The 21,287-nt window shown below is 36.1% G+C and overlaps 1 protein-coding gene across 7 annotated transcripts in view; it reads left to right on the forward strand.

Moving 5' to 3' along the window:
* LOC105488765 (SET binding factor 2) overlaps positions 1-21,287 on the forward strand; it is a 547,946-nt gene that overhangs the window by 239,870 nt on the left and 286,789 nt on the right. For all 7 annotated transcript variants that reach the window (XM_071075110.1, XM_071075112.1, XM_071075109.1 and 4 more), the window contains exons 4-6: positions 12,150-12,272; positions 13,423-13,533; positions 14,756-14,861. In XM_071075110.1, coding sequence (XP_070931211.1) covers positions 12,150-12,272; positions 13,423-13,533; positions 14,756-14,861 — 340 coding nt within the window. The remainder of the gene's footprint in view (positions 1-12,149; positions 12,273-13,422; positions 13,534-14,755; positions 14,862-21,287) is intronic.

Raw genomic sequence — 21,287 nt, forward strand, 5'->3', positions numbered from 1 at the left:
AATTCAATATTTTCTGTTATTTCCATATTCTTGAGGGTATTGCTTCACAACTCCTTGGAATTATCTAATGAAACTAACTATAATTATTTAGATTCTCCCTCTTCACTATTCACCCCTCTTCTTCTAGACAAACTATCAGAAAGGCAATATATTGACATTATATTAATAGCAGATGTTTATAAATAGGTTCTAGGAATTCTTGGGTATTTTTCAAACTTTTAATTTGGAAATAATTTTAAACTTAAAGAAAAGTTGCAAGAATAATGCAAACATGTATATAGCCTTTACCCATATTCACCTGTTGTAATATTTTGCCCCATTGATTTATTTGAGGTCTTTCTTCCCTACCCTTCCTTCCTCCCTTTATCCCTTTTTCCCTCTTCCCCTCTTCCCCTCCCTTCCCTCCCCTTCTCCCCCATACACACATACACAGTTTATTTTTTCTGAACCATTTGAAAGAAAGTTGCATGTATCATTTACCCTTACCCTAAATTCTTTAGTATATGCTTCAGAGGTACGTGGACAGTATGTAAACAGTACAGTTATCAACCTCAGGAAATTTAACATCAATATAATAAAACCTACCATCCATGTTCCAGTTTTGTCATTTGACCTAATAATGTCCTTTATAGCACCCCCATCCCTTTTTTCTTCCAGTACAGGATCTAGAACATACTACATATATTGCATTTAGTTGTCATTTCTCTTTTGTCTCTTTCCATGTGGAATAGTTGTGCAGCCTTTCTTTGTCTATAATGTGGACATTTTTAAATAATGTAACTTTTCACCCCCATTTTTAATACAATGTTTCTTATTTTGCGTTTGCAATGTCTCTCATTGTTAGTTTCAGGCTCTGCACCAACAGTTGGAATATTACCTGTGTTCCTTCTAAGGGACTCTTTCTTTTTTCTTTCTTTCTTTTTTTTTTTTTTTTTTGAGACGGAGTCTTGCTCTGTCGCCCAGGCTGGAGTGCAGTGGCCGGATCTCACCTCACTGCAAGCTCCACCTCCCGGGTTTACGCCATTCTCCTGCCTCAGCCTCCCGAGTAGCTGGGACTACGGGCGCCTGCCACCTCGCCCGGCTAGTTTTTTGTATTTTTTAATAGAGACGGGGTTTCACTGTGTTAGCCAAGATGGTCTTGATCTCCTGACCTCGTGATCCGTACACAATGCCTATCTGTCCCTCATTGATGATGTTAATTTTGGTAACTTGGTCAGATGGTTGTCAGATTTCTCCACTTTATAGTGGCTATTTTTATGTTTGCAATTAATAATCAGTCTACTGGAAGGCATTCTAAGACTATGCAAATATCCTACTATTCATCAATCATGTTCCCCTAGACTCAGCATTTACTAATGATTCTTGCCTACAGCAATTTTGATTCTGATAACAAAAAATGATTATTTTCTAACTCCATACTCCCTCTATATTTAGCAGTCAGCAGTCGACCTTTTACTATAAGCTAGAATTCTCTCTTCCTGTCTATTTGAGCTATAGACTCGTGGATTCAGGTTTTTTCCCCCAATAATATATAAATCATTAATGCTTTTTATTATTTTAATGCACAAATTATCCCATATTTGACCAGCGTGCACCACTCAGACAGATTTCCGTGTTCTTTTCACAGATGTCCTTTTAGAAAAAGTACTTTTTAACTTTTCATCATAACAAGTTGATCTAGGATCATTTTATTCCTTCCCTGCCTCTGCCTTGAAATCAGCCATTTCTTCAAGGAGTCTGGCTGTTTTGAGTAGGGAATAATATTAGAAGCTAAGATCTGGGTTCTTGTGTAGTTTGAATCTGTATGTCAAAAGTTATTTCTCTTTTTAGCTTAGATATTTTCCTACTTGCTATTTTCAGTGGACCCAGAAATCATAATTTATTTTTTACGATCACCTTACAGAAGGTTACAGTTTGCTTCATACCAGATTTTTCCAAGATTCTAAAAATGTAGATAGATTGTGAGAATTCTGGATTCTATATAATTGTACTTAAGTACTAGCCAGAATTGTAAGATCACTTTTCTGGAAACATAAGTTAATGTCTTTTGGGCTTGGTCGGAAAGAGGGACAAACAATGAGGCAGAATTTGGAAAAAAAATAGAACCCAGAAGATGTTTCTTTCTTGGTCATCAGTAAAGTTGTTTTCATTTTTGGCATGAACTGTTTACGTCCCTTGAAAAATGTGTTTTTCTTTTCTTTTTGGATCATATCATCAGTTCAAAATAGATCTTTTAATTCTTGTTTGGTGTGAATTACTTCATACCAAATATACTATGACACATTATTTGGAATCCTAAAGAGGGGGAACTTAGGGACATACACCATCCAAAATATGATTGTGCAACTTTAAAAATGTTAGCTCTGTTATCTTTCCAAGATACAGTAACACTGTCAGTAATCATAAGCAAACCTTTGGCATTAAACTTTTGATAATATGTTCCCAAAATTACTCAACTAGGTAATGTGATCCTAAATTTTTTTAAGTAATCAGTAAAATATGATAGATTTACATTGACTTTTATGACTTAACTAAATAAGAAGTTGATTATCTTAAAATATATTAAGTATAAAATTTTAAATATCTAAAATTTAAATTTAGTTCTGTATCTTTTTAAAGTCATTTCATATGTTTATATACTTGTCTCTGAATCAGTGATAATTATGCAGTTCTCAGTGAGAACATTTGGTATGTCATCAAATTGTCATCAAAGAAAGAGAGAGGGAATGAATTTTGTAATTTCGAGAGATAAGATGAGGAAAAAAGAGGGAGAGACATAGAAAGCATGAGATATGTTTCTCCATCTCAGTGGGCTTCAAATCTAGCTTGGGAAGCAGAACCAAAACTTAAGTACAAAAACATTCCAAAGTACCATATGCTAAGTATCATTCAGTGAAATAGATAATAATTGCAGACCAAGCAACTGGAATAAATCATACGGAGTTTAAAAGACTCAGTGGACATTTTAATAAGAGCCAACACCTAGAGTAAGGGAAAGAAAAAGAGCAATTCAAACAAAAAGCTTGTGAAAAGGAAAAAAGATTGTAGTGCTTATGCTAAATTAAAGTCTTACGTTCTGGGCACTGTGCTAAAAGTTTCACAACACTTTATTTCATTCTGTTTTATTTAACTCACATATAGTTTATTCTCACAAAACAGCATTTGATAGGTTTTAACATTTCCATTTTACAGATGAGGCTTACTTAGGGACATTCAGTACCAAGTTGAAGTGCTTGATTGATTGTGTCTCCAAGGACCAAATAATAACCACATTTACTACAAACCTGCGAAAATTGTATCAGTGTGCTATAGGTTCAAGAATTAAGTGTCAAGGATAAAAACAATTATGGGAACAAAAATGATACCCAGGAGCAGACTCTATTGTGTATAGATCAGTATCCAACAATAGAAGCTTTATAAATCAATGGAATGTGTGTATTTCAACAAATATTATTTAAACAGTTGATGAGCTATTTGAGAAAACAATAAATTTAAACATAATATCATACAATTAATTCCAAGTAGTTAAGTAATTACCTGGAAAATGGAGTCATAAAAAGGAATTTATAAATTCATCTCTAGGCCGGGCGCAGTGGCTCACACCTGTAATCCCAGCACTTTGGGAGGCCGAGGCGGGCGGATCACGAGGTCAGGACATCGAGACTGTCCTGGCTAACATGGTGAAACCGTCTCTACTAAAGAAAAATACAAAAAATTAGCTGGGCGTAGTGACGGGTGCCTGTAGTCCCAGCTACTCGGGAGGCTGAGGCAGGAGAATAGCATGAACCTGGGAGGTGGAGCTTGCAGTGAGCCGAGATCGCGCCACTGCACTCCAGTTGGGGCGACAGAGTGAGACTCTGTCTAAAAAAAAAATTCATCTCTATATGTTATAAAACAGTGGAGAACACCACATACAAAACATTATATAGATTTAGCTGAAGTACTACAACCCAATCATTTTTGGTACTCCCCACCCCCACTGTCCTGCTGTTTATCATAGTAAACTGTGCTCGTTGTAGAAAACATAGAAAGAACATGCAGGAAAAAAATTGAGAGAACAGAAAAAAATGGACATATTTTCTTCCAATAAAAAGGATTTTTTTCTTTACAAAAATTGCTGTACACTAATTGACCATATGGGTAGGTTTAATTAATTCCCTGATGGACATGTATTTCCTGTTTTGTCAGTATTATGAATAACTGTGATGAATATCTGGAAAAATCTTGATTCCTTCAAGAAGAACTTAGTCCAAGGTAATACAACTCTTTGAACTAAAAGTTAGAAATAGCGGCGTTTGGGAATTGGGCTTGCTGATATTGTAATCAACTTTACACTTGGTAGCATTCTAGAGACTAATTCTTAGGTCTTATTCAACAAGACTAGACTTTGTTAGAGTCTAGTGAAAACTAGCATGTGTAACATAATTCACACAGAGAAAAAATTGGGAGACTTGTATGTTCTGAGTTTATTCTGTAGTTTGATAATTTACAACCTTTGCAAATATCCACATGGGATTCTCCTTAGAGTATGGATGGTGAAGATTATGTTTTTTACCAAAGCATCTGTCTTCTCCTCCCCCTTTTTGAAATGAGAATTGGCAAATGGACAGAATGCTGGATCTTAACAGTCACCTTGGTGTCCCTCACAGTTGTACTTTGTAGGAAAAAACTGTCACTGAATTAACTAAGATTAATTGGTACTACATGCTTAAAATGATATAAGACATTAAAACAGCAGGAGAAACTTTTAGGAGTAAGTTTCCAGAATCCTTCAACATCAAATACTTTTTCTTAAATTTTGACAACAATTTCAGGCTAGGAAGGGCTGCAGTGAGAATTGTGTATTGTTACTATTTCATTTTAAAATAAAGATTACTACATTCAATTATAATTAAAGGAAAACAAATCTGAACATCTTTTCAGATTGGCAGTTTGGCTTCTCAGATGTTATCTTAAACAGCTTATTTGAACTAATATGTTATTTCTTACAAAGTTTACACAGAAGAGTATAAGATACTGAAAGGAGAAGTAGCTTAAGAGAAGACTTGGCTTGTTAATCCCAGTTATGCCTTTAATGATCTGTATGACTTTGGCAAGTCATTTCATCTCTCTGGGCATGTGATTACTGATTTATAAAATGAAGCAGGTAGCATAGATTTTAAATATCTTCCACTACTGTATTATTTTTCTTATTCTGTCATTTTAACTATGTCTGATTTTAAAGATATATTTTAATATTTTTCATAGCAGATACACTTTAAATTATGTCCCACAGAACACTATTGCAAGTCATCCTCTCAAAGTGTACTTTTAAAAAAAATTTTATTATACTTTAAGTTCTGGGGTACGTGTGCATAACATGCAGTTTTGTTACATAGGTATACATGTGCCATGGTGGTTTGCTGCACCCATCAACCTGTCATCTATGTTAAATATTTCTCCTAATGCTATCCCTCCCCTAACCCCACTACCCACTAGCAGGCCCCAGTGTGTGATGTTCCCTGCCCTGTGTCCATGTATTCTTATTGTCAACTCCCACTTATGAGTGAGAACATGCAGTGTTTGGTTTTCTGTTCTTGTGTTAGTTTGCTGAGAATTATGGTTTCCAGCTTCATCCATGTCCCTGCAAAGGACATGAACTCATCCTTTTTTATGGCTGCATAGTATTCCATGGTGTATATGTGCCACATTTTCTTAATCCGGTCTATCATTGATGGACATTTGGGTTGGTTCCAAGTCTTTGCTATTGTGAATAGTGCCGCAGGAAACATACGTGTGCATGTGTCTTTATACCAGCATGATTTATAATCCTTTGGGTGTATACCCAGTAATGGGATGGCTGGGTCAAATGATATTTCTAGTTCTATATTCTTGAGGAATCGCCACACTGTCTTCCACAATGGTTGAACTACTTTACACTCCCACCAGCAGTGTAAAAGTGTTCCTATTTCTCCACATCCTCTCCAGCATCTGTTGTTTCCTGATTTTTTTAATGATCGCCATTCTAACTAGCATGAGATGGTATCTCATTGTGGTTTTGATTTGCGTTTTTCTGATGACCAGTGATGATGAGCATTTTTTCATGTGTCTGTTGGCTGCATAAATGTCTTCTTTTGAGAAGTGTCTGTTGATATCCTTCGCCCACTTGTTGATGGGGTTGTTTTTTTCTTGTCAATTTAAGTTCTTTGTAGATTCCGGATATTAGCCCTTTGTCAGATGGGTAGATTGCAAAAATTTTCCCCTATTCTGTAGGTTGCCTGTTCACTCTGCTCATAGTTTCTTTTGCTGGGCAGAAACTCTTTAGTTTAATTAGATCCCATTTGTCAATTTTGGCTTTTGTTGTCATTGCTTTTGGTGTTTTAGACATGAAGTCTTTGCCCATGCCTATGTCCTGAATGGTATTGCCTAGGTTTTCTTCTAGGGTTTTTATGGTTTTAGGTCTTACGTTTAAGACTTTAGGCTGCGTGCAGTGGCTCACACCTGTAATCCCAGCACTTTGGGAGGCCAAGGTGAGCGGATCACGAGGTCAGTAGATCGAGACCATCCTAACACAGTGAAACCCCATCTCTACTAAAAATACAAAAAAAAAAAAAAAAAGAAAAGAAATTAGCTGGGTGTGGTGGTGGCACCTGTAGTCCCAGCTTCTCAGGAGGCTGAGGCAGGAGAATGGTGTGAACCTGGGAGGCAGAGCTAGCAGTGAGCCGAGGTTGCACCACTGCCCTCCAGCCTCGGTGACAGAGCGAGACTCCATCTTAAAAAAAAGAATTTAATCCATCTTGAATTAATTTTTGTATAAGATATAAGGAAGGGGTCCAGTTTCAGTTTTCTGCATATGGCTAGCCAGTTTTCCCAACACATTTATTAAACAAGGAATCCTTTCCCCATTGCTTGTTTTTGTCAGGTTTGTCAAAGATCAGATTGTTGTAGATGTGTGGTGATATTTCTGAGGCCTCTTTTCTGTCCCATTGGTCTATATATCTGTTTTGGTATCAGTACCATGCTGTTTTGGTTACTGTAGTCTTGTAGTATAGTTTGAAGTCAGGTAGCATGATGCCCACAGCTTTGTTCTTTTGGCTTAGGTTTGTCTTGGCTATGTGGGCTCTTTTTTGGTTCCATATGAAGTTTTAAAGTAGTTTTTTTCCAATTCTGTGAAGAAAGTCAGTGGTAGCTTCATGGGGATAGCATTGAATCTATAAATTACTTTGGGCAGTATAGCCATTTTCATGATATTGATTCTTCCTAATCATGAGTGTGGAATATTTTTCCATTTGTTTGTGTCCTCTCTTATTTCCTTGAGCAGTGGATTGTAGTTCTCCTTGAAGAGGTCCTTTATAGATGAATGTGTGTTGTAGAATTTATTGCATGATACTTGTTTATAACCAAATGTCCTGTTTCTTCATGCAGTATTTTAATATGCCACATTACATAGTCATTAAACAAGGTTTTGACATTTTGTATCATATAATACTTCATGACAGCATTTCCCAGTATGTGTTCCATAGGGCACCAGGTCTTCTAGATGTGCCATAATGTAGAGATCCAATAATTTTGACAAATACTGTGCTTTGAATTGAACAAACAATACTTTCATATCAAAATTTGAGAAATCCTGCAGTAAAGCAACCTTTTTAACGTATTGTTTCCAACATTCTTTCATTAGGAGACCCTTTTGCTCAGTAATGTCTTTTAGGTTCCAGGAGAAAACACTTCCTATTTTAGTGCCACTAAAACCAGAATTCTTTTTTTTTTTTTGAGACGGAGTCTCCCTCTATTGCCCAGGCTGGAGTGTAGTGGTGCGATCTTGGCTCACTACATGCTAAAACCGGAATTCTTTATGAGCAGATATATAGTAGACATATAATAGAATTTGTCCTGTCTTCTGAATACTGTAGAGCCCCAGGGCTCTGCTATTGAAGGGGAAAATCTGCAGTATATTCTCTTTGCTAGAGGTAAACTTGATTCTGAACTGAAGACTGGTGGCCTAGATGGTTTGAAGGCTTGTTATCCTAAAATGTGTATTTCTTATGTATTCATTATTTTCCAGACCAATGAAAGGGCAAACCTGGTTTGATCATGTGGACATGTCAACATGATTAAAATATTATTTGGCAAGAAATGAAGGGTTTTGGGGAGAATTTTAGAACTTATAGAATTTTGCAACTACTTAGGCTCCATTATTTCCAATTCTGGAAAATTTTTAAGTTCTTAAATTGCTTTACTGAGACAATTCTATATAGTGGTACAATTGCTATATATTACATTTTGGAAAGGAAATTTAGGACTGAAAATGTTTTACTTGTGGAATTAATTTTATCCTCTTTTTATAAGTGATTATTTAAGAAATGCTGTGGGAAGATTTTTACTGTGATACAGTATTGTTAAAAATGAACATAGCACAGAGATGTTGGATGGCACAGGTCCTTTAAGGATAGAAGGATCAGGACTTGACAGTTATTTTGATACTAAAATTAAGCATCAAGATACAACAAAGAAGAGGCTGAAGTGTTCAACCTGAATGGTAAGATAAACTTCCTTAAAGCTTGTGCTGATCTGCTACATCGAGTTATTGCATGCAATCAGCAATCTAGTACTTTTTGTCTCAGGATATGTTTTAGGAGCAGTAGTAGCACTTTTAGTCCAGATTGATATGGTGAGTACTAATTTATCCCATATTATTGAAGCACAGAGACTATGAACTACACATAATATAAGTTACACAGAAGCTGGGAATCACTGGCAAATGTAATCCATAGTAGTAATTGGTAGGCAAAGATATCTACAAATGGGCAAGTTGTGGCATGTGATTATGATATGTATTGACCTTGTAAGTCAATGTGAGATAATTGAGTAAACAGTGTTTAAGTTAAATTTGTATCTTTAATGAGACCTACTAAAAGCAAGGAATAATCTTTAAGTGGCCAATTTAATGAGAAGAAATAATCTTAAGTTGGCAAAGCCTTTAAAATATTGTTCAGCTGGATAAAATATGTGAAACTGTTTTATACTGAAAAATATTGAATTTAGAAGCATTATTAGAGTATCTCATATTCATAAACTATGTTTTGAATTTCCTGCTTATTTTTAAGTTTCTCACATCTTTTCAGTAGGTGAAATCTGTCATTGTAAAACACACACCAAATAAAACTAGTGTCATTATATAATTATTACACAGGATATATCTAGCAGCTGTGTAGAAGAGGGAGTATTTCTCTTACATAATAAATTATTTCTAGAAAAATTTTATCAAAAGTGTCACTTTACCATTCTATAACAAACTTTATTTTACCTAACAAATTTGGGGTTTATTTGGGGGGGGGGTGTGTGTGTGTGTGTGTGCGTGTTTAATCACAGCAGTACATTTTGCTTTAAAAGCAGAAATAAGAATTTTTCTCTAAACTTGGGACATTGCATTCCTAGAGATACTAAAATTAAGAACTAAGAATATTTTAGGATTTGTAGCACATTTACAAAGGAAAAGTCAACATCTATAATAAAAAGTGATATAAATAAAAATTATTTTTTACTTAATACTGATTTTCACTCTATTGGACCTTTTTCTTTTTCTTTTTTTTTTTTTTTTTTTTTTTTTTTTTTGAGACGGAGTCTCGCTCTGTCGCCCAGGCTGGAGTGCAGTGGCGCAGTCTCGGCTCACTGCAAGCTCCGTCTCCCAGGTTCACGCCATTCTCCTGCCTCAGCCTCCTAAGTAGCTGGGACTACAGGCGCCCGCTACCGCGCCTGGCTAATTTTTTGTATTTTTAGTAGAGACGGAGTTTCACCGTGGTCTCGGTCTCCTGACCTTGTGATCCGCCCGCCTCGGCCTCCCAAAGTGCTGGGATTACAGGCGTGAGCCACCGCGCCCGGCCTTTCTTTCTTGTTAATAACTTTTTCTTTTGGTGAGTGTTTAATTGAAGAGCAACTTTAAGAAATGACCAATGGCATTCTATTTTGTGTTTTGGTCAAAGTAAATTAATGGTCATATATTTGAAATGGTTTTCTACTTACTCTCGCTGGCTTCTAATGGTACTCTAGGGCATTTATCACAATCCCATAAAAATGTGGATAGCTTTATCTCTTCCAAGAATTTTAGTCATTCTTTTGTCATTTTGAATTTGTTGGTAATCCATGAAGAATATGATTCATTAAGTGTGGAAATCTTTGGTAAATTCATATTCATCACATTTTTATTATTTCTAAGGATTCCAGAAACCAACCAACCTAATTTTTGTTTTTGCTTTGTAATAAATGAAAATCTTTCAAGAGCATATGGCCTTTATCATACATACAAAAAGTAAACAGTTCCCTTTGGATGTGCGCATTCCACAGACATCTAATACTGTTATATTGCATTGTAATAGAAACTAAATGAGCTCTAAAGGAAATAGAAAATATAATTCTTGGCCTCTATGAATAGGGGGGAAAAGACTTCCCTTGATAAAATGCTTAAAAAACTATGCCAAGAAAATGTATTCATGCATGTATGCAATGAATAAATATTAAGTATCAACTATGGGCCCAGCCCTTATTTTAGGAACTGGGAGATCACCATTGAACAAAACTGAAATCCTGGCCTTTATGGGAGCATGTGCTAGTGTGGTTGACAGACAAACTAAAAAACAAGATAAGCGAAATAGATATCCAATATGTTGGATAGTAACAAGTGCCATGGAGAAAAATAAAGCAGAGAAAGTGGGTAGAGAGTGTTAGGGCATTGCAGTTTTAAATAATGTTGTCAGCAAAAGCTTAGCAGAGCAGAAGATGCTTGAATGAAAACTTGAAAGTGATGAGGAATTGAGTCATTAAAATATCTGTGGAAAGAGTATTTAGGCAAATGAATAACACAGAAGTGCATAGATCAGTGGATGGGGGCATGCCCAGTGTGTTTAAAGAGCAGCAAGGAAGCAAAGTGGGGCTAAAGAAGAGTAAAGGAGATGAAGGGAGGCTGGTAGAGTAATCCACACAAGAGATTATAGTAGCTCACAGCATTATGGTAGCAATAGAGTAGGTAAGAAATCAGGATTTGTTGACAGTGGGATATAGGCTATTAAAAAGAGGGGAATCAGGATTTTTTGGTTTGTTAAGTGGGAGAATCATATTTTTCCAAGTTTATTAACTCGTGTTTAGTTATTAAAACTTATGTATTGTTTTAAGCCTTTTTTATTGTGGTAAAATATATATGTAAGATTTGCCATGTAGCCATTTTTAAGTATTCAGTTCAGTGGCATTAAATACATTTTGAAATTCAGTTTTGTATGTAAAAATGTTCTCTCAGCCAGGCATGATGGCTCACACCTATAATCCAGCACTTTGGAATGGTAAGGCAGGAGCATCACTTGAACTCAGGAGTTTGAAATCAGCTGGGCAACATAGGGAGACCCTGTCTCTACAAAAACTAAACAGTTAACCTGGCATGGTGGCGTGTGCCTGTGATTCTAGCCACTCAGGAAGCTGAGGTGGGAGGATCCCTTATGCCCAGAAGGTTGAGGCTGCAGTGAGTTGTGATTGTGCCACTGCCCTCCAGCCTGGGCAAGAGAGCAAGACCTTGTTTCAAAAACAAAAACAAAGTTCACTTTTCTCAAAATATCAGCATTGTCGCTTATGAACAAAAGCAATTTGGAGCCGATTGTGCTTTACTGCCAAGAGCATTGAGCACCAAGCATTCTGCAAGCCTTAGAATCCTTGTTTGAGAGATTGAGACAAGTAGAAAAACCAAAATGAAAATTAGCATCGTATTTCCAAAACAGATCTTCTTCTTTTGAAAACTGACTTTTCATTTAAATATCATTTTTTAACTTTTCATCTAAGTGAGTATAATTTTAAATTGTTTGGGTCACTATTTAAAATAATTTGAACATGTCTTATTTGCCTTTGATTCACTCAGAAAGGAAATGCTCAAATAAAGTTGTGTTATATTTCCAGAGCTTAAGGAGCTTTTCAAGAATGAAATAAGTATTCCCTGCTTCATAATTTGTCTACTTTACTTTTAGATTGCTCTTAAAGTCTATTCTTTATTTGTAGTTTGATTTTTTGAATTATATTTTATAATTAATTTTGAATTTGTGTAAGTTATGTTTAAGGTGATGTTCATCTTTTGTGAATTATGAGTCTAGGAAATCCCTTCTGTTTGTTGATTTCAGTGTCTCTTTTTCTAGGGAACAAAGAAGGAAGAGATTGAAGGTGAAGCAGAAGTGTCTGGTTTAATTCAGCCTGCAGAAGTGTTTGCTCCCAAAAGCCTGGTGTTGGTATCCAGATTATATTATCCAGAAATTTTTAGGGTAAAGAACACATAGTTATTATTAATTTGTATTATTGTGTGAGTCTCTTGAGTGAACCATGGTACAATTTGTTTGGATTGAAAATATTGTTAGATTGATTTAGGAATTCATCTATGAAATACAGTTAGCGTGAACAGAAGAAATATTTTCATGTTGGATGAAATAAATACCTGAATAAGTTAATGTGACTACTAAAACTTCTAAGGATAGGTCCCACATTTATTAAATCCAGAATGTATACATCCTAAAGAAATAATTTGATTACCTGTAGTAAATGTAAATGCATGAGTGATTTAACAACTTTATGTATGTTTATTCACCTTACGCGGAATCAGGTTTAAGTAAATAGGATGAATGTTTGAGATTTCAAATAATTCTGATCATATTTCTGTCAAAATACCTTAAAATATTGCTTCCAGTTATTTTCTTATTTTAGAAACACAGAATTTTCAAACATAAGAGGAAATTTTTATTCATTTGTAAATGTTTGTGCTAACATAAAATTTCTGTAAAACTTTTCCAGAAATTGAGATTATTTATGTTAAGAAAGAATTAATTTAGTGCCAAGATTTCAATGACAATGGGTAACTCCAAGCCAATACTAAGTTTTCAAAGTCACAAATTTCGCTATACTGAAAGAGATTCATAAAGATTGCATCATGTCTGTTTTACCACCTACCTTCTTCTGAACTCAGTGTTAATCGTACAATCTTGTCTCTGTTTTGCAATCCTTTCTTACAATTCACATGTTAAATTTTTCTGTAGAATAAGCATTCCAGATTTATAAAAACCACCAAACAAGATAAAATTTCTAAGTTTCTATCTTGAGATTTGGAGTTTAACAAACTAAGTTGAGGCAAAAACAATATTAGCGCTACAGATTTGCTAAAGTAGTTATCAGAGCACACACATCTGTTTTACGAATTGTGGATTTCTGCTTTCCATAAACTCATCTCAGAAGCTCATTTGGAGGTTCTGGTTCTAAGGAAAATTTAATAAACTTAATTTTTGCTGTTTAAAATGTATTCCATGTTCACTGTATAATATACTTTACTAGGTTCAAAGAGAAATTGTCCTAGAACAGATGTCATAACAATTTATTTTTAATGCTTTTTCCATGAAATAATTACATGTATCTATCTTTTTGCAGGCTTGCCTGGGTTTGATCTATACTGTGTATGTGGATAGCCTGAATGTCTCCTTGGAAAGTCTAATTGCTAACCTTTGTGCCTGCCTTGTCCCAGCGGCTGGAGGGTCTCAGGTAAATAGAATAGAAAGAGGGGTGGAGAAGGATTGTTTCTCTTCCCCTCTCCTCCAGTTAATTTAATTTATGGTGAAAGAAAGAATTCTTTAAATATTTTTGTTTTAGGGAAGATCCTAGTTTAGTTAAGCATTGTCCCCATGGTCTGCCTTCTAGACACTCAAGATTCCATTCTTTTCTTAGGTCATGAGGTTAATTTTAACACAGGGTTCGTCTTTCACATAGCATAATTAGAAGTCATATTTCGTGTAACTTGAACTGCAGTTTGTATTTTCTTGGAAATATATTAAGTTGAACTTTTAAATGTGCTCTTTTACCTTTCTTACTCTTGTATATAGTTACACCTCATTTTTATTAACCTAGATTGAAAAATGTTGGAGTGATAAAAATTAGAAGATAACGCTAAGAAAACTCTCAACACAGTTCTTTGTTACATTGTAACTACTTATTAATAGATTCATGTATTCTGTATGTCTTGAGATTTTCATATTTGTCTCTAAAGTAAAAAAATAATCTCTGCTGCTATGATTTATTTATTGTTTCTTGGTCAACCACACTTTTAAAAGAATAGATTTTTTCCTTAAACCCTAAAAATAGTTGATAATTTATTTTGCTTATTCTTATATAATATTGGGGAAGAGGACAGTCTTCTAAAAATCACATTGTCTTCAATCTGACAAAGATCCTGCTTATAGTGAGATTGGCATTTCTTTTTCTTGCCCTTTGCCTTTTTACTTCTCTTCTGTCTTTCTCATTGTCTTTTGTCTTAAATTTTTATCCTTTTTTTTTCTCTCTCTCTCTTGCTCTCTCCTCCTTCATTCTTCTACCTCTGCTTAAAGGGCAGAACATTAAATGTGAGTTTGATCACAGATGATTCTAAACTTGAATTGCTTTATGAGCCTTTATTAATGTTGTTGACTTTAACATTTCATTATTTTTTAGCCAGTTATGATTATCAATGATTTTTGTGTCTTATCTTTACTAGATTTGCAACTTTCAACCACTGAATTTTCTTATGCCACTTAAGTATACAAAGAACTTAAATGTTATGGGGTATCCATTGTTGCCCTTTGTATCTGTTAATTGGATCTTATATGGTTGTTTGCTCTAAAAATGAACATCAAAGATACTTTTATTTTTTAAAAAATGTCTGAAATCGTGTGTGCGTGTGTGTGTGTGTGTGTGTGTGTGTTTGTGTGTGTATGTTTCTCCCATTCTGCAGAAGCTGTTTTCTTTGGGTGCAGGAGATAGACAGCTGATCCAGACTCCTTTACATGATAGCCTTCCTGTCACGGGCACTAGTGTGGCTCTCCTGTTCCAGCAATTGGGTATGTCTTTTCTCCCATTTTCAATGTCATCTTGTAGAAACCTGTGATTAAAGGATTTATTTTAAGTTGACATCACCTCACATGAATCAAGAAAATATCTTTTAAACCATTAAATATTTTATATATAGGATATATATAATTTTGTGGGTCCTGATCTTACCTAGTATTCATTCTTTTTAAAAATTTTAACCCAGACCCCTTTTTTTCTTAGGTCAGTTAGACTTTTAGAAAGTGGATGGGATGAGTGTGATAGCTCATGCCTGTAATCACAGTACTTTGCAAGGCCGAGGCAGGAGGATTGTTTAAGCCCAGGAATTTGAAACCAACCTGGACAACATAGTGAGATCCCATATCTACAGAAAATTTTTAAAACATTAGCTGGGCATGTTGGTGCACACTGTAATCTCAGCTACTAGGGAGGCTGAGGCAGGTGTATCACTTGAGCCCAAGAATTCAAGACTGCAGTGAGCTGTGATGGTGCCTCTGTACTCTAACATAGAAAGAAAGAAAATGGACACATTTTCTTTATGCTAAAAGACGAATAGATGATATATTTAGCATTTCCATAGATGAACTGCTTTTATAGAAACCTTGTCAGGTGGGACTATGAGTCTCATTCTTCTCATCCCACCATCTATATGAGGACTTTATCTCCAGTTTTTCAGCAATGGCTAGGATGAAAGATTGGGAGGATTCTAGAAAGTGTCTACTGTACATTGGACAGCTTTTACATTATTTAAAAATATAACACAAATGAGGATGTTTCAAACTAGAGCTGCCCAAAGATTCCCATTTACATTACCTCTGATTTGTCCTTTATATATACCTGCCTATGAGTGTCCCACTCTCATTGTTCTCCATCTGTGTTTGTCTTTTCCTAGTTATGCTGAAATCTTCCCTTCCCTAAGGTCCATACCCTGCCTCTTCATGAAATTCTTAATTTCTTGCACAGAAATTCTGCCCTCTTGCTTCCCTCTTGTCTCTTGTTGAATTTTGCTCTTAGTTTTGCTCTGTAACTTACCACCCTTTTCATCAGTGTCCCTGTCCATATTCTTCTGCTTTAACTTCAATCAGTGAAAGTTAGAAAGCCTTAGAGGAAATTAGTATAAATATAAATAGAGTCTTCTAATATCTGAATTAAAATGAATGGTGATCTCAATTTCAAAGTAATTCTTTCCAGCTACATTTGCCTCTTCTCAGGCCAACTCTAAAATAATATTTCCCTTTGGTCAAAGAATATAAAATTTCAATTAGGAGAAATATCAAGATATCTACTATGCAACATGGTGACTACAGTTAATAACAATGTATTATATACTTGAACATCATTAAGAGAGTGGATTTTAAGTGTTTTTACCACAAAAAAAGTATGTGAAGTAATGCATATGTTAATTAGCTCAATTTAGCCTATCTGCAAAGTGTACGTATTTCAAAACATCACATTGTACACTGTAAATATATAGTTTTTTGTCAATTAGTGCAAGTTTTTACTCATTGAGCAATCATAGTTAAGCCTTAAAATATTTAAAGCTATTTTCTTTAAATTCATTTCATATTATTTAATGCATATCTATTTAATATGAAATCATAATCCTTTCCTGGTGGCATATCTCCAAAGAACATCTTGTTGATTACATTCTCCCTCCACAAACTTTTGGAAATTAAAAAAAATTTTATTTTTGGAGACAGGCTCTTAGTCGTCACCCAGGCTGGAATGCAGTGGCATGAACACAGCTCACTACAGCCTCCAACACCCTGGGCTCAAGCAATCTTCCCTCCTTAGCCTCTTGAGTAGCTGGGATGATAGGCATATGCAATCATGCCCAGTTAATTTTTTAAATTTTTTATTTTATAGAGATAGGGTCTTGCCATGTTGCCCAGGCTGTTCTCAAACTCCTGGGCTCAAGCAGTCCTCCTGCTTTGCCCTCCCAAAGTGCTGGGATTATAGGCATAGCCACTGCACCCAGCCTGGAAGTAAATTTAGTAGATTCATGGACTACCTGCTTGCAGCTTGTCCGTGGTCCCTACTAACCATTGACTTAATTGATTTTGGCCAAGCACCATTCACTTGACGTTTTTACTTTAAAAAAAGGTTGCATACCTCTAAAGGGTCAAAGCAGAGATTTACTATGAAGAGGAATAGAAGGATATGACACAAATATTTCACAAATGAAATTATTTCACATTTCCAAATGCTACCATTTTTTGTGAACTTAATGAGTACCTTATAAACCTCTACGGTCTTAGTTTTACAAGGAGTTGTGAGTGGGGAGGAGAGGAGAAGGTTGTAACCAGCATTTAGCATCAAGGACCAGGGATATTAAGCATCCTGCAGTTTGTTTGATGTTTAGGTACCAGAAAAAATTTTACCCCAAATACTTTAAAAGAAAAAAAAACTGTAGATAAAGTATACATTTATAAAACCCAGACCTCTCTGCCAGTAATGGTGGCCTGTGTAATTCAGAATAATCCTCTTAACAATGTCAACTTGAAAAGATACACAAATATAAACAACATCTGCTAAACCAGGCACAGTGGCTCATGCCTGTAATCCCAGCACTTTGGGAGGCCAAGACAGGTGGATCACTTGAGGGCAGGTGTTTGAGACCAGCCTGGCCAACGTGCTGACACCCCGTATCTACTAAAAATAGAAAAAATTAGCGGAGCATGGTGGCAGGCGCCTGTAGTTCCAGCTACTCAGGAGGCTGAGGCATGAGAATCGCTTGAACCCGGGAGGAGGAGGTTGCAGTGAGCCAAGATCATACCACTTCACTCCAGCCTGGGTGACAGAGTGAAACCCCGTCTCAAAATAAACAAATAAAAATAAGATCTGCTTGAAGGCATCAGACCCAGTAAATAATTGCCAAACCACAATCCAAGAGAAAATGAAGTGAGCCAAACATTTGGGACCATTTTTTCCTAAGGGCACATGTTGATTTTTGAAGAAATGGCTGAGAAGCTGATCAGTACTATTGATATCTTATAGGGAAGAGGGAAAATTGGAATTCAAGTTTTACCAAGGTGGATTTTTTTAATGAAACTCTCATAATTTGAGTTGAGACCATAAAAGGCCACAGCCTAGGAGTGGGTAAATCAGAAGTAGATTGGCTCCCTTGGGAACTACATTACAGCCTGAAATCATTTCAGTTTCTTGAGTTGGATTAAGGTAATCCTTGATGCTACTGTCTATCCATCTCATAGAAGTAAAAGTATATCCTCTCTGAAACAAGATAACTACATTCTAGACCTCCAATTTGTCTTTAAACTTTTATATACCTGCCCTGTACTCAATCAAAAATAACCAGAAACGTGAGAATCAAAACTATATGAAAGAAATGCAAAAGAAACCATAGACAATGTGAAGGACCACAGGGACTTTAGCAAATAGAGTTATCAGATGCAGTTATTAAAATAACTATATTTAAAATAGTGAAGGAAATAGTCAAGACTGAGAATTTGGGAGTGACATTAACCAGATAGAGGAATAGGAAATTCCAGTCCTCCCTCCCTGACAGAAACACTGATTTAACAAAGATTTACTGACAAAAATCCCTGCATGACAATTCCACATTCCAGTTAAGAAATTACAGTACCTCAGACTTGCACAAAGCAGAGAATAGCAGCATTGAAATGTGTAAATAGAGCAATTTTATGTTACCTGTATCAGCCCCTTCCTCAACTCTCTTAAGGCTTGGGGGTACAGGGAGGAGGGAAGAGTGGAGCTTGCATCCCAAATTCTGGCTGTTGAGCAAGCTGCCTAAGGGATTTGTTTCTGTGTTGCCTCATTGGAAGTACAAGCAGGAGCTGACATAGTTTGGATGTCTGGGGTGGCTGAGAACAAAGAACAAAGAAGGGGCTTGGGGAGACACTTGCTGTGACCTACACAGCTTGGTGTGATTGGAAGAAGGCACACAACTTGAGGCTTATCCCTTGGTGAGAAGGGGGAGGAGCGTTTTGTGTTGAGACTTCAGAGTGCTTCCCTGAGTACTGGTGAAGATGTGAATGAATTAGACCTCTTATTCATGGCTAATAGGAATATAAAATGGTACCACTATCTTGGAACACAGTTTGACTATTTTTTTTAAGTTTAAAAATGTTCATGAAAATATTTGTATGTGAATGTTCATAGCCATTTTATTTATGGTAGTGAAAAACTGGAGACAAACTCAATGTCCACCAGTGGTAACGGATAATTGATTATGGAAATGGATAAAACATCTGTGGTATATTCATATGATGCAATACTACTAAGCTATATGAAAAATGAATGGCTGATACACGCAACATAGATTAACCTGAAAATAATTATTTTGAATGAAAAATGTCAGAAAAATTATATATCGTATGATTCAGTTTCTCTAAAGTTCTAAAAAATGTAGTCTAATCTATGGTGATGGAAAGAGGTCACTGGTTGTTTTGTGGATAGGAAGAGCGAGATTACAAAGGGACATGAGGAAACTTTCTGGATGATATTTGTGTATACAGTCTTGATTGTGGTGATGGTTTTATAAGTATGTACATATGTCAAAACGTATCAGATTCTTAAAAAAAAGAAAAACATATATTCCCACCAAAACTTTTACATGAATGTTCATAGCAGCCTTATTTATAAGAGTCAAAAAGTGGAAGCAATCCAAATGTCTTTCAGCTGATGAATGGATAAACAAATTGTGATATATCTGCACAATGGAAAATTATTCAGCCACAAAATGGAATGAAGTATTGATATGTGCTGCAACCTGGGTGAATCTTGAAAACATGCTAAGTAAAAGAAACTAGGCACAAAAACCATATATTCTGTGATTCTGTTTATGTGGAATGTCCAGAATTAGGCAAACACATAGAGGCAAAGCAGATTAGTGATTATGAGGGGCTTGAGGGATGGGGCCATGAGAAATAACTGCCAATGGGTGTGGGGTTTCTTTTGAGGAATGAAATTCTTCTACAATTGGATACTAATGGTGCTTGTGCAGCCTTGTGACTACACTGAAAACCACTGAATTGTATACTTTAAAATGGTGAATTTATGGTATGAGAATTTAAAAAAAAATTACTCTTAGAGGCTTGTTAAAAGAACTCAGGAGCCATCTTTTTTTTTTTTTTTTTTTTTTTTTTTTTTTTTTTTTTTTGAGACGGAGTCTCGCTCTGTCGCCCAGGCTGGAGTGCAGTGGCGCAATCTCGGCTCACTGCAAGCTCCGCCTCCCGGGTTCACGCCATTCTCCGGCCTCAGCTTCCCGAGTAGCTGGGACTACAGGCGCCCGCCACTGCGCCCGGCTAATTTTTTTCTATTTTTAGTAGAGACGGGGTTTCACCATGGTCTCGATCTGCTGACCTTGTGATCCGCCCGCCTCGGCCTTCCAAAGTGCTGGGATTACAGGCGGGAGCCACCGCGCCCGGCCATCAGGAGCCATCTTGAAGAGGCTCACAACTGATCTAAGCTGATAGAATTTGAGCTTCAAAAATTACAATAATTGCAGCTGGTTGAAACCCAGCAAATATTTTAAGATCCATGAATTCATAATATTAAAAAGGAATTGTCGGGCCGGGCGCGGTGGCTCAAGCCTGTAATCCCAGCACTTTGGGAGGCCGAGACGGGTGGATCACGAGGTCAGGAGATCGAGACCATCCTGGCTAACACGGTGAAACCCCGTCTCTACTAAAAAATACAAAAAATTAGCCGGGCGAGGCGGTGGGCGCCTGTAGTCCCAGCTACTCGGGAGGCTGAGGCAGGAGAATGGCGTAAACCCGGGAGGCGGAGCTTGCAGTGAGCTGAGATCCGGCCACTGCACTCCAGCCTGGGCAACAGAGGGAGACTCTGTCTCAAAAAAAAAATTAAATTAAATTAAAAGGAATTGTCACCTACCTCAGAATATCATAAAGAGCAATTTATCTTGAAAACTTATCAGTAAAGAAAAAATCATGATAACCAATAGTAGTTGAGGGCAATTATCTGTTTTAGAAAGTCTTCTAATTAATAAACATAAAAGAAATGATAGAAATAGAGTATCATTTTGCAATCCTCAGTGAACCAAGATCTAAGTATCAACAGCTGTTACCACAAAAAGAAAAACAAGCAAGTATTATGTGTCTACCCTTACGAAACACTACTTATGGTTTTGCCAGAGGGATTAAACCTGAGTCTGATCACAGAAAATGTAGAAAATAGAGGAACATGTTAAACTGCACCAAGAGAATGTAATTGCCAAAATCCAGGCTGTTGGAAACTCTCCTAGTCAAATGTCCCAGGTTCTTTAACAATCTAGAGGTTCCTCAACCTCGAGATTGAAAGAAATTTAAAAGACATCCAACTTTTTAATAGAGTGGGACTAAACTATAGTGTCTACAGATGTACTTTTGGGTGATAAAAACTGCCTATAGAAAAAATCAGGAAAGTGGATAATATTAAATAAAAGCATGGTTACTCTT

Source organism: Macaca nemestrina, chromosome 12, assembly GCF_043159975.1.
Source record: "Macaca nemestrina isolate mMacNem1 chromosome 12, mMacNem.hap1, whole genome shotgun sequence".
NCBI lineage: Eukaryota > Metazoa > Chordata > Mammalia > Primates > Cercopithecidae > Macaca > Macaca nemestrina.